General features: G+C 38.8%; 1 protein-coding gene and 1 pseudogene across 1 annotated transcript; one reads left to right on the forward strand and one right to left on the reverse strand.

Annotated features, from left to right (window-relative positions):
- LOC139950986 (alkaline phosphatase-like) overlaps positions 1 to 12,069 on the reverse strand; it is a 176,820-nt pseudogene that overhangs the window by 93,298 nt on the left and 71,453 nt on the right.
- On the forward strand, positions 9,829 to 10,641 carry LOC139950438 (uncharacterized). Its single transcript, XM_071949120.1, has one exon. The coding sequence runs from the start codon at positions 9,829 to 9,831 to the stop codon at positions 10,639 to 10,641; it is 813 nt and encodes a 270-aa protein (XP_071805221.1).

A 12,069-nucleotide genomic window follows, 5' to 3' on the forward strand; every position in this document is an offset into this window, starting at 1 on the left:
AACCGATGTCAGTTTCCTTCTGCGGTATATCAGAGTCACACTCCCAGTCTCGATGGGGCGAATGTGCGTAAAGTGCGGCAGGGGTAGCGTGTGTCACACGGGCAGTGCTGACGAATCCCGTTGCCTTGCCTTTAGAAAGCATACAAAGCAACGAAAACCTAATTAAATAACTAGCATTTATTAGCTTTAAGAAAAACTTTCATTTATTAAATAAAATATCCATTTATTGACTATGGGGGTTTTCATTTTCATTAATGACCTTTTGATCACTATACGGATATCTATATTGGCCTATTAGTTATAAACCTTATTGTTATATTAAGACAGCGATACATGCATAGACATATACCGGGTATTTTATTATGAGATTAAGGTGTGTTCTTTCTCGACCCTCATCTTCTGTGTTTTTCGATAACAAATAATCGGCTGTAATATTTGTTGTGTTCGTTGTTAAACTATCAATAAAAGACAATGGAACAATATTCACGTGATAACAACATGCAAAACAACAGAGCTTTCGTACAACCAGATCTCGCGTGAAACAATGTGATCACTAAGTCTGCATACACTATCATATTCAACTTTGATCCGTTGAAAAGTCAAATGGGGCTCTACTCTATTCAAGCGAGAACCACTATATGCCTACTTACTTTGTGATATCACATTGCCTCCTGCAGTCAGCATATAGATCCAAATTAACCATCTTAAATCCAACACTCAAGTTAAACAATGACAAATCTGAAATGATTTTACTTGGTTCTGTAGCTCATCTGGCCAAGGTCAAAGTCTCTCATATCAACATTGGTAATTGTAAAATTAAGCCTTCTGTAGTCTGTAAAAATCTAGGTGTTACATTTGACTCTGCTATGTCTATGTCTAACCAGGTTTCTAACATATGTAAATCAGTTTGGTATCAATTAAGAAATCTGGGCTTTATCCGTCAATACTTAACTCGTTCTACCACAGACAAGATTGTTCATGCTCTGATTTCTTCCCGGTTTGATTATTGTAATTCTCTCTTCTGTCTTCTACAACAGAATCAAATCTCTCGTTTGCAACGACTGCAAAACACTGCAGCTCGGCTGGTCACTTTGTCCTCCAGGAGAACCCATATCACTCCGGTTTTAAATGCACTTCACTGGCTCCCTGTTCAATATCGCATTCAATACAAATTACTTCTGCTTGTTTTTCATTCTTTACATGGTTCTGCTCCACAGTATAATTGTCAATTAATTACCCGTTACAATCCTTCCAGATGTCTTAGATCATCCACTTCGTCATTACTGGTTGTTCCCCACACCCACAACAGTTGGGGTGACAGGGCTTTGTCTCATGCTGGTCCTTTACTTTGGAATAATCTGCCTCTTAATATCCGTAACATGTCCTCTATTCATAAGTTCAAAGAGGCCCTCAAAACCCACTTTTTCACAGCTGCTTTTCATTAATTTTGTGTTTCTTCCTTGCGCCATGAGCATCACTTGTGGTGGATACCGGCGCACTATAAGTGTTCATATTATTATTATTATGTTGAAATTAAAGTAACAAAATCAGAGGTAATGAAACAGTGTATACCGATCGTCACTGTTTGTATCCGACTGAGGTCATAGTCAGTTTGAATTACAGACTTCATAACTATAGAACAGCAATAACTTATCATGTCATTCATTCTTTAGCTTTTGAACCTACGAAATAAATTATCGGTTCTTGAACTTTAATTTCATATTTCAAATGGCCATTATCTATATCGGTACTTGTACTATATCATCAACTTCACATCTGTAGTGTTTAATACCAATTAATCTACTGTGAAGTTTTACAAAAAATGGGACTCCTTCAAAGTATTGTGCCTAGGTTAACTCTGCATTTTACTAAAGTGGTATACTATGTCGGTCAATTTTATACTTTGTGTTACTGTAACGGTTTTTCAGCATAATTGTATGAGGAGTTGTAATAAGATTTGTAAAAAACAAAAATCACCTCGAAAAAACAAATAGTTACAAAAGCCCTCCCGAAAAAAACAGCGATGTTTAAATCTGTGATAACGGCTTGATTCGTCATAATGGATTCACCAACGCCTCCCCTCCCATCCCCACCCCCACCCCTCCCCGCGTAAATAGCGGATGGCGTATCAGCGTTACAAATCCTTAACGATTGAATGTGCATACAATCTAATTACATACACGTTTTGATGATTCCGTAATGATGGACTGTAAATTGTGATAACCGAATCATAATATCTTGGCACTATTCGAAATAGTTGCTCCTCAATGTACACGTTCTTAATAAATTGTAGGCCTCTCATTGACATGCAAGGAGTATTTATTAAATTACTGGGCCCTCGAATTCTTCAATAATATTTATTTATTCAACAATCTTCTCCTGCATTAACAGATATTTGTTTGTTCATAACAATAAGTAAAACAATGGAAAAGGGGAGTGGTACGAGGTCTTAAGCGTTTGTCTAAAATCAACAGTATCTTAGGCCCCGTTCCCACTGGACCCCGCGTTAATTTGGCCGTAAACAAAAGACTAAGCCGAAGGCGGGCCGGTGTGGCGGTTTCAGTCTTCCGCCGTGTTCAGTTTTCCGGGTGACATAGTCGGACATATCATCACGTCGCTCGAACGGTTTTAGCTTTCCGGCGTGTTCAGTTTTCCGGGTGACCTGTCAGATACCGCCGCGAGTACCCTGGCGAGAAATCAAATTCGTGGAAAATTACTTCTTTCTCGAAAACTACGTCTCTTCAGAGGGAGTCGTTTCTCACAGTCTTTCATACTGCCAACAGCTCCACATTACTCGTTACCAAGTAAGGTTTTATGCTAATTTGAGTAATTAACCAATAGTGTACACTGCCTTTAAGCTCATTTTGACGATTTTGAAATTTTCAATATATGAACGAGTCCTTTATGTCAAAGAAGTTGCCCAAGATGGGGACAGAATCTCCGGGGACAAATTTCCATGAAACACCGGCCCAAGGCGGAACCCTGCCATAAGTGTTTTTTAAAACAATCAAAATGACTTCAATCTCATCCAAAAGTTCATTTGATTGTTTTTGATTTTCGTGGTTTGTTTTGATTGTTTTTGCTCCATTGAATATTCTTGTTTCCCAAAAGCATGTGTGCGTTTCGGTGGTAGTAGACTCTGAGAAAGCAAATAATACAATTGAAAATCAGTTTAAAAATACCCTTTAAGGGCAAAGGCAGGACACATTAATAGATAACTTTCAACCACTAGTGAGTCTTTCCACTTGGTGTATCTCAACATATTCTTCAATTAACAAACCCGTGAACATTAAATTGAGCTCAATTGGTCGTCGAAATTGCGAGAGAATAATGGGAAAATCACCCCCGTCGCACAAGTTGTGTGCTTTCAGATGCCTTCAGTTTGAGACCTTAACAACTCGAGAAAATACTTCTTTCTCAAAAACTATGTTTCTTCAGAGAGAGCCGTTTCTAACAATGTTTTATACTATTAACATCTCTCCGTTGCTCATTACCAAGTAAGTCTTTATGCTAGCAATTCTGTTGAGTAATTACCTATGGTGTCCAGTGCCTTTAATGTTGCTATGTTGGTGGCGCACTCTACTATAAATACATTGTCATTGCATTTCCATTGCGGAAAAAAACACTGAGTTAGTGTTCGTAAACATATACTTCAAAAGAGTGGCAGCACGAAAGAGATCCATCTGAACAGTATATATATTGCGTACACAGTTCTTTCTTTGATAATAAACCTGCACTTTAACTCACAATCATCAGGGAAATACATCAATTGAGCGGAAATAGAAGGAAAACGGCCAGGAACTTCAGGAAGCAATCACACAGTGCAACCCAGTAGGGCGGATATACATGTAAAAACACCATACCATTAAAGCATGTACAAATTGATATCCATTGGTAACATACAGCCTCATTCAAACCAGTGATAGAGTAAGTCACTGCTTTCAATCAGTGACTTTACCACATACACAATGTAGTGTAGAGTTTTACACCATTGGCATCCATTCAATATACAGTATCATTCAAACCAATGATAGAGTAAGTCACTGCCATAAATCAGTGACTTTACCACATACACAATGTAGTGTAGAGTTTTACACCATTGGTATCCATTCAACATACAGTATCATTCAAACCAATGGTAGAGTAAGTCACTGCCATAAATCAGTGACTTTAACACGGTATTGATCCACAATTGTAACATACAGCCTCGTCCAAGCCAATGGTAGAGTAAGTGACTGCAATAAATCAGTGACTTTAAGACGTATCTTTGATTGGCTGCTCATCGATTGTCAATCAAACCCGAAGTAGACTGATGACCACTTCAATGAAAATACAGCAGTATTTAAACGCGCTGCACCAGCAGTAGTGTTCATAACAACTTTGCATCAGAAGACAGGAACTGAGAAGGTTTGGACTACAATAACACATCATCAAGGTAAGTGTTCCTCATTCTACTGCCGGACTTAAGCTTTGGCTTCTAGATGCAAGTAGTGGGTTTAAGGTTAGCCTATTGCAATGTACTTGCAGTTTTTTGCTCCAAAAGGGACACCACTCGATACAGCTGATATTCTCATGCAGTGGTTAAGGTCTCTTCTCTTCTAAAGCTCTGCCATCTTGGTGAACTGTGGTGGTACTATGATTGTACACAAACATGTGCACCCAGTTGAATCTCCTTTGCCTGAAGTTTTGTTTTCTCGCACTACTTGCAGATGGTTTTGGACAAAGCATTAACACGCTGATATCAGTGGAATGCATTGTTTAAAAGTTTGAATAAGTTCGTTTCCACTGGATTGATTAACCGCGCTTGACTTTCTGCTCGTTTAAAACATATTGTTTAAAGATAATTATGGTCAAAAAGGTATGGCATTGCATTGTTTGACGTGACCATTGCATTATTTTATATATAGTAATTAGGTAAACTATTTCAGATTGAACATTATACAAGATATGTACCTAGAATAAGATGTCGATGGTCTTTTGGGAACCCGAGGGGGCATCAACTGAGGCAAGACGAGTGTATCGCCTGCTCCAAAGGTTTTAAGATAATCTTTACACTTTATCCTTTAACCGTGGCGGGCCACGGTTAAAGGGACAGTTGTTCTGTTTAACCAGGGCAATTGAGTACTTTTTTTGAAGGCATTACATTGCCATGTTGCGAGATTACAACAAAACTGGCAAAATTCGACCCAATTTAAACGTAATAATGGCAAACATATAAACTAAAATGATGGTAAGCCTCGATCAGTAAGACACACCGTAAAAACAAGTGTTTGGGTTCTGTAACAAATTTCGAACGCATCAAAGGGTTTAGGTTAAACACGTAACACTGTATAGGGCCCATGAGTTGTGTTGTAAAACAGTGGGTTTCGCCCATTTTCTACATCAAACTTAAACACTGGTGCGATCAGCAATCGTTGATGTGCGCTGAACACCTTTTAAACGCTTCTTAAATACACATTCTTAACATAAAGTAAACGGCTGATGCGTCAAACTAAACTCACCATAGTAAAAACGAAACGCTTGACGAGTTTAGTTTGACGCATCAGCCGTTTATAAATGGGCAGAAACCATTGCTTTCAACACAACTCATTGGCCCCATACACTGTTACGTGTTAACCCTATACACCCTTTGACGCGTTCGACAACTGTTACAGAACCTAAAAACTTGTTTGTGTTTACAGTGCAGTTGTTGTGCGTTTTACAAATGTCTTCACCCTTAAGGAAATGTGATTGTTTGTCTTTGTACCAGTTTTCTTTTGTTAGGAACAGTTATGTGATTGAGTCGGTCAGCTAATTAATCGCCTGCAGTTTGTTAGAAGCACCGTTATTGCCATGATGTATAGCTTTTTAAGCAAAACAATCTCTGTTCATACCTCCAGCAAATGCGAATGCGAATTTTTACAAATTTTGACGTCACAAAATCGCAACGTTTAATTCGCATCAGTTGAAATGTGTTCAATTCCTGCAAAAACAGGGATGTGGCTTAAACATTCGTATCCCATTCGCGTTCGCAGGAAGTACGAACAGGTTTATATAATGCCGATAATTGATTGCATGCATAGCTGCGCTGAAATCATCACTTTTGAAAACAAGGTCATCTCAAAACTAAAGTCTTGTCAACGAATTATTCAAAAGTATTATATCGACAACAGTGTCCCAGTTTTTGAGGGTCGAACAAGTAATCGGCCTGGTGCTAACTGGCTCACACTATGACAAATAAGGGTTACGGCAAGCAACGTCGAGCTGCGTACTGCATTTTAAAGGTTGCCGCCAATCAACGTGTTTTGCCGTCAATTGTCGCTGACGAACCCGCTAGCGACCGAAGACGGTCGAAATTATCAGTCGTGTCCGTCGGCAAAGTTGTGACAGCCGAAAAAATCATTGTGATGCGTTCAGATTTCGTTGGAGAACGTAACCCTCATTTCCTTGGCGCAGACGGCCGCAATTATCAGTCGCATGACATTTCTCAACAGTCATTCCAATTCCAAAGATAACGAAGCCAGCTGTTCTCAATGACTATAGACCGGTTGCCCTCACACCTATTGTGATGAAATGCTTTGAACGGGTCATCAAAGGTATTCTGCTCAACGAAACAAGAAATGCAGCGGATCCTTTTTCAGTTTGCCTATCGTGCGCATCGTGGTGTGGATGATGCAATTATGACGTTATTGCATAACATTTACGGGCACATTGACAATTGTAAAAGCTATGTACGAACATTATTTATTGACTTTTCCTCTGCCTTTAACACAATAAGGCCGCAGTCTCTTTTGTATAAATTACAGCATTTGAAAGTTAACCAACACCTTGCCCTCTGGATTAATGATTTTTTTACTGCAGCGACCACAAAAGGTCAGATTTTCAGGTGTTAGCTCTGACGTTGCACACTTAAGCACTGGAGTTCCACAGGGGTGTGTGTTATCACCTCTTTTGTTCTCATTGTTCACAAGTGACTTTAATGTCCAAAGTAGTTCTTGTATTGTGATTAAATATGCAGATGACACAGAGTTAATCAGTTTGTTGATTGGTGTGAAAGAAATAACTTAGTTCTTAACGTAAATAAAACAAAAGAAATGGTTTTTAACTTTCAAAAAAACATTCAACCTGTACAACCTGTTAAAATTAATGACATGTCTGTTGAAGTGGTAAAGGAATACAAGTATCTGGGAACTGTAATTGATGATCAGCTGAACTGGAACTTTAACACCACGAAAATCTGTAAGAAGGCTAGTCAACGGTTGTACTTTGTCAGGAAGCTGAAGTATTTTAATGTTAACACCCGGATTCTTAATCTATTTTATCAGAGTACTATTTTATCCTTGTTGACTTTTTGTGCAATCACTTGGTTTAATTCACTTTCAGTTTTTAATAGGCAAAAACTAGTTCGCATTACCAAACAAGCCAGTAGGATTATTGGTTCAGAGAATGACGGTCTTCAGGAATTAGTTAAGAATAGACTTATGAGTAAGTTCCACTGTATTTTGTCTGACAACACACATCCCCTTTACCCACTGATTGTTCACAACAAATCAGGGGTCGATTTCACAAAGGTAGTCCTAACTTAGGACTAGTCTTAAGCAATGCTAAGAGATAGGACTGGTCCTAAGTTAGGACCAGTAACTCATCCTAACTTAGGACTGGTCCTATCTCTTAGCATTGCCTTGGACTAGTCCTAAGTTAGGACTACCTTTGTGAAATCGACCCCTGGTAGGATCCGTCAACTAAGCCTTAAGACTAACAGGTTCAAGAACTCATTTTTACCTATTGCTATCCATAATTTTAACTGTGATTTTATTAGATAACTGCAATGCATCCAGCCCCTTGTACTGCCTTATTGTTTTTATTGTTTTATTTGATTTTCTGGCATCTCCTGTGCATTTGGCCTCTTTTAATTTGGGGAGGGGGTCCACTACCCAACCATGCTTTAGCGTTTGACTGTTTGTTTGTTTGTTTGTTTGTTTGTTTGTTTGTTTGTTTGTTTGTTTGTTTGTTTGTTTGTTTGTTTGTTTGATGTCGGCAAACGAGTCACGTCATCGTCGCCACAACCCACCTTCATCAGCTGCCGTTCCTTGCCGCCACCCAATCCGCTGCCAGCCGTGTGACCCTTTTCCTGTTGTCGCTGAAGGTCGTTCCCTCCCCGTCAGCTAATTATGATTTTTCCTTTTGGGCTTTTTGCCTTTACTTTGCCGCCAACGTCTTGGGATTTTCACGGTCGCCACTTTCCGTTTGGCTTATGCCCCGCTACTATGTAAGCCAGCCTTATTAAAGGTTGGCTTACACAGTAGGGACGGACGCGACTAATTTTCGCAGCCGTCTGCGGTCTCTAGCGGATTCGTCAGCGATAATTGACGACAACACACGATGAATGGCGGCAAACTCGCAATTGCGATTCGCAGCTAAACGTAGCATGCTCCATAATCGTCATAGTGTGAGCCAGCCTTAACAAAGGAGCAAATATAAAAACAACTGTTGTTTGTTTTGAATTAAGTTAGCTTTACTCTCGGTTCTACCCTTACTCTGTACTCTCAGTAAAATGTTTTCTAGTTCTATTTTGTGCGAAACATTTGTAAAAAAAAAAAAACTATTTTAAACATTGCTGGCAAAAAGGTAAATCGTGAACATTATGGATTAGTAACTCGGTAGGAGAGCGCCGAAACAATATGGGTCCAAGGTTCACATTCCACTTTTGACAAAATGTCTTTGCTCAAGTCAAAAACACTATAATTAAGAATGAGATTCGGAATATATTTAGTAGAAACTACGTCAAGTTGATCAACTCAATAAGTGACCACGTACAGCTTTGAGTTGATCCGTGCTGAGAGTATGTGCAAAATCGGCTGGAAACTCAAGAGTGCTGTTTTAGCTACAGCCGCACATTTTTGTTCAAGTCAATATGTTGTCTGGATGGTTCCAAGTGACACCACATGATCGCCGGCAACGTATTGTGTATCTTTATGTATGGGTCGAAACTGTGATGTCTCAAAACCTTTCAATAGTAACAAATTTGTTTATAAAGCCAACCTCCGTGTTTTTTCAGGCATTTCTTCTAGTATAATAAGTATTAATTAACCAGTTTCCAGGTCCCGAGATGGCCTGTGTCACAAACGGACCATTTCGCTGCTCGGCTCAAACTACAACAGACCTATTATCGTTTGCACACGTAGAGGGGCAATCCAACGAATACTAAAAATAATAATAACATCGAAGTATCTACCAACAAGGTACCCAATTGGCGCTGAGTATATACAAACTTTTCAGAGTTATTGAAATAATAAATTCTGAGAACCAATTATTTAGCACCTTATAATGGTTTACAAGGTGCTACGGCGCATCAGCAGCCACAGCCAGGAACACCGAGGCGAGCCCTTTTTTTCTTTTCGATAAGTGCACTGGGATATTTAACATGCGTTACACAACACATGTGACCAACGGCTTTACGTTCCATGCGAAAGGCGAGGTTATAAGTGTCATGACTCGGGATTCGAACCCACACTCTGCTGATCAGAAACACCAGAGTTTGACATCGGTGGTCAAAACCGATCGGCAACGACACTTCTGTTTATAATAACAATTATAAACAGTTTTAACACTCCAAAGGCGTTCTCATTTAATTGCTTTAAAAAAACACATTATTTTTTTTCATTTACCGATTAAGTTCAGCAAACTTACACTATTATTCAGTTGATCAACTAGTGTGCAGTTTGATCTAATCTGATACCTTACGGGCGAATACATAATAAAAGGAGAGGATCAACTGACAAATGATCAACCCTAACACCTACGAAAACACAATTGCTATAAATGTTGTCATTCTTACAATTTTCACAGATGAAGATTACGTTAGCAGTGGCCATTGTTTTGGCTTTTATGCAAGTTCAGTTCCTGGTGGCTACAGCAGCAGTTTCACCTGATTCGGGAATGACGTGTAACTCTTGCTGCCAGGGCCCAGCCGGTATACCGGGGATCCCTGGATCTAATGGGAACCATGGTCAAGGACTTGTAGGCCCCAGAGGTGATGATGGCTCTCCTGGTGAGGTAGGTCAACCCGGGGTTAAAGGAGACAAGGGGTCAGATGGACTGGTTGGTGAGCCAGGCGCTAAAGGGGAACATGGACTGAAGGGAGAGCAAGGAGTCGGTCAACCAGGGAAACAAGGACTTCAAGGTCTGCCTGGGATGAATGGTTTGAAGGGGGAGAGAGGTGAACCTGGACCAGCTGGACAGACTGGTGAAGCAGGTGAATGTAGTACGCGACGGTCCGCCTTCACTGCAGTGAGGAATACCGCCTTCAACGCTCCATCCGACTATGATCCTCTGCCCTTTGAAGAGTTATTGTTTTCAGAGGAAGGGACTGATTTCAACTTGAATAACGGCACGTTTACGTGTAATGTGCCTGGGGTATACGTATTGATGTTCTCAGTCCTGAAATCATCAAGTGAGTCCTACCTATTTGTCAAGCTGATGAAGAACGGTAACACCATTGTAAAAGGTCGTGTAAACGATGCAGGTTATCATCAAGTGAGCAGCAGTGCAGTGATTCCCCTGCACTGTGAAGATCAAGTTCACTTAGCTGTACACGGTTACGTATATAGTAGCTCTAACCATTACACGTCTTTCACTGGATTCCTGCTGTACGAAATCTAAATCAAACATACAAACACACGGAAACGTTTAAATGTTTTAGACAACGATTTAAATAAACTAATATGCAACTATTTACTTTTTACAAATATAATAAGAATGAGTTAATCGTGGAAAATCGAACGTGTGTTTAGATGAATCGAATAAAATTACTTTATTATTAATTGTTTTATTATTTGCAGGACAATAAGTATGGAAAAGACGTTTTATTTGAACACTTGATTTTGCAAACGTGTATTGTTACAAGAACTTTTAACGTGTTTTTGTCACGTAAACAGTGCTATAAATATCAGTTCATCCCTTTTTTGAGTTTATTACATTTACGTTTAAATGTTTTAGACAACGATTTAAATGAACTAATATGCAACTATATAGTTTTTACAAATATAATAACAATGAGTTAATCGTGGAAAATCGAACGTGTGTTTAGATGAGTCGAATAAAATTACTTTATTATTAATTGTATTATTATTTGCAAGACAATAAGTATGGCAAAGACGTTTTATTTGAACACTTGATTTTGCAAACGTGTATTGTGACAAACAATTTCAACGTGTTTTTGTCACATAAACAGTGCTGTAAATATCAGTTCATCCCTTTTTTGAGTTTATTACATTTTCGGTAAAGTTTGAAATTTCTGCAGCCTGTAATTCCGTCCGAGGGTGCAATGGTGAGTCCTTGAAACCATGATGAGTCCATAAAATGCAAAATGAAACTACGCAACAAAAACTGACAGTTTATTAAACAGTACATACAAAACTTCAGATTCCTTGATACAGACTCAGACTTATAACTCATTGTGGCCTCCGATTGTGCCGGCAATTTTATTTCAAACATTTTAAATTGGTTGAAAAAGCTGTACCCTGTTAAGGCAAAAAAATACAAATAATTCACCTAACAACTGGTAACAGTTGTCTTCTGTTGATATATTCGTTAATGTACAATACTTATGATATTAAACTAACGACAACTTGTGATCAAAAAGAACTTGCGTTGTAAAGTTACCAGAAAACATTTATTTTGTGTCGCTTTTTGAACATGTTTCGATATGGAGAAATATTTAATTTTTTGTCGTGGTTTGAGCGTTTCTTTGTTTTCACATGAGAAAGCACTTTTGATTAAGGCAGATGAAACATTGGGTATTCGTTTTGAATCATTTTCGTATAAAACGTTTGATGATGTCACGACTAACATGTCAAAGAGGGGAAAATATATTACACTTACAGCGATTCGTTAAACCGTCACATCGGCATGAAACCAATACACCATCTTAGTGTGAATTTGGAAAATAAAAATTTCCTCACTTCGACCGTGACTTAATTATTCGGAATATTAGCTGATTACACAATGTCGTATTTTACCTTACACAGAAAGGTTTCGTTGACAGTAATATTGTGACCCACTCTGTGATTTTTGTTAGAACTATATTTG

Source organism: Asterias amurensis, chromosome 18 (assembly GCF_032118995.1).
Source record: "Asterias amurensis chromosome 18, ASM3211899v1".
Taxonomy (NCBI): domain Eukaryota; kingdom Metazoa; phylum Echinodermata; class Asteroidea; order Forcipulatida; family Asteriidae; genus Asterias; species Asterias amurensis.

Excerpts from the sequence above, each read along its gene's own strand:
- LOC139950438 (XM_071949120.1), top strand. The coding sequence starts at position 9,829 with ATGAAGATTACGTTAGCAGTGGCCATTGTTTTGGCTTTTATGCAAGTT.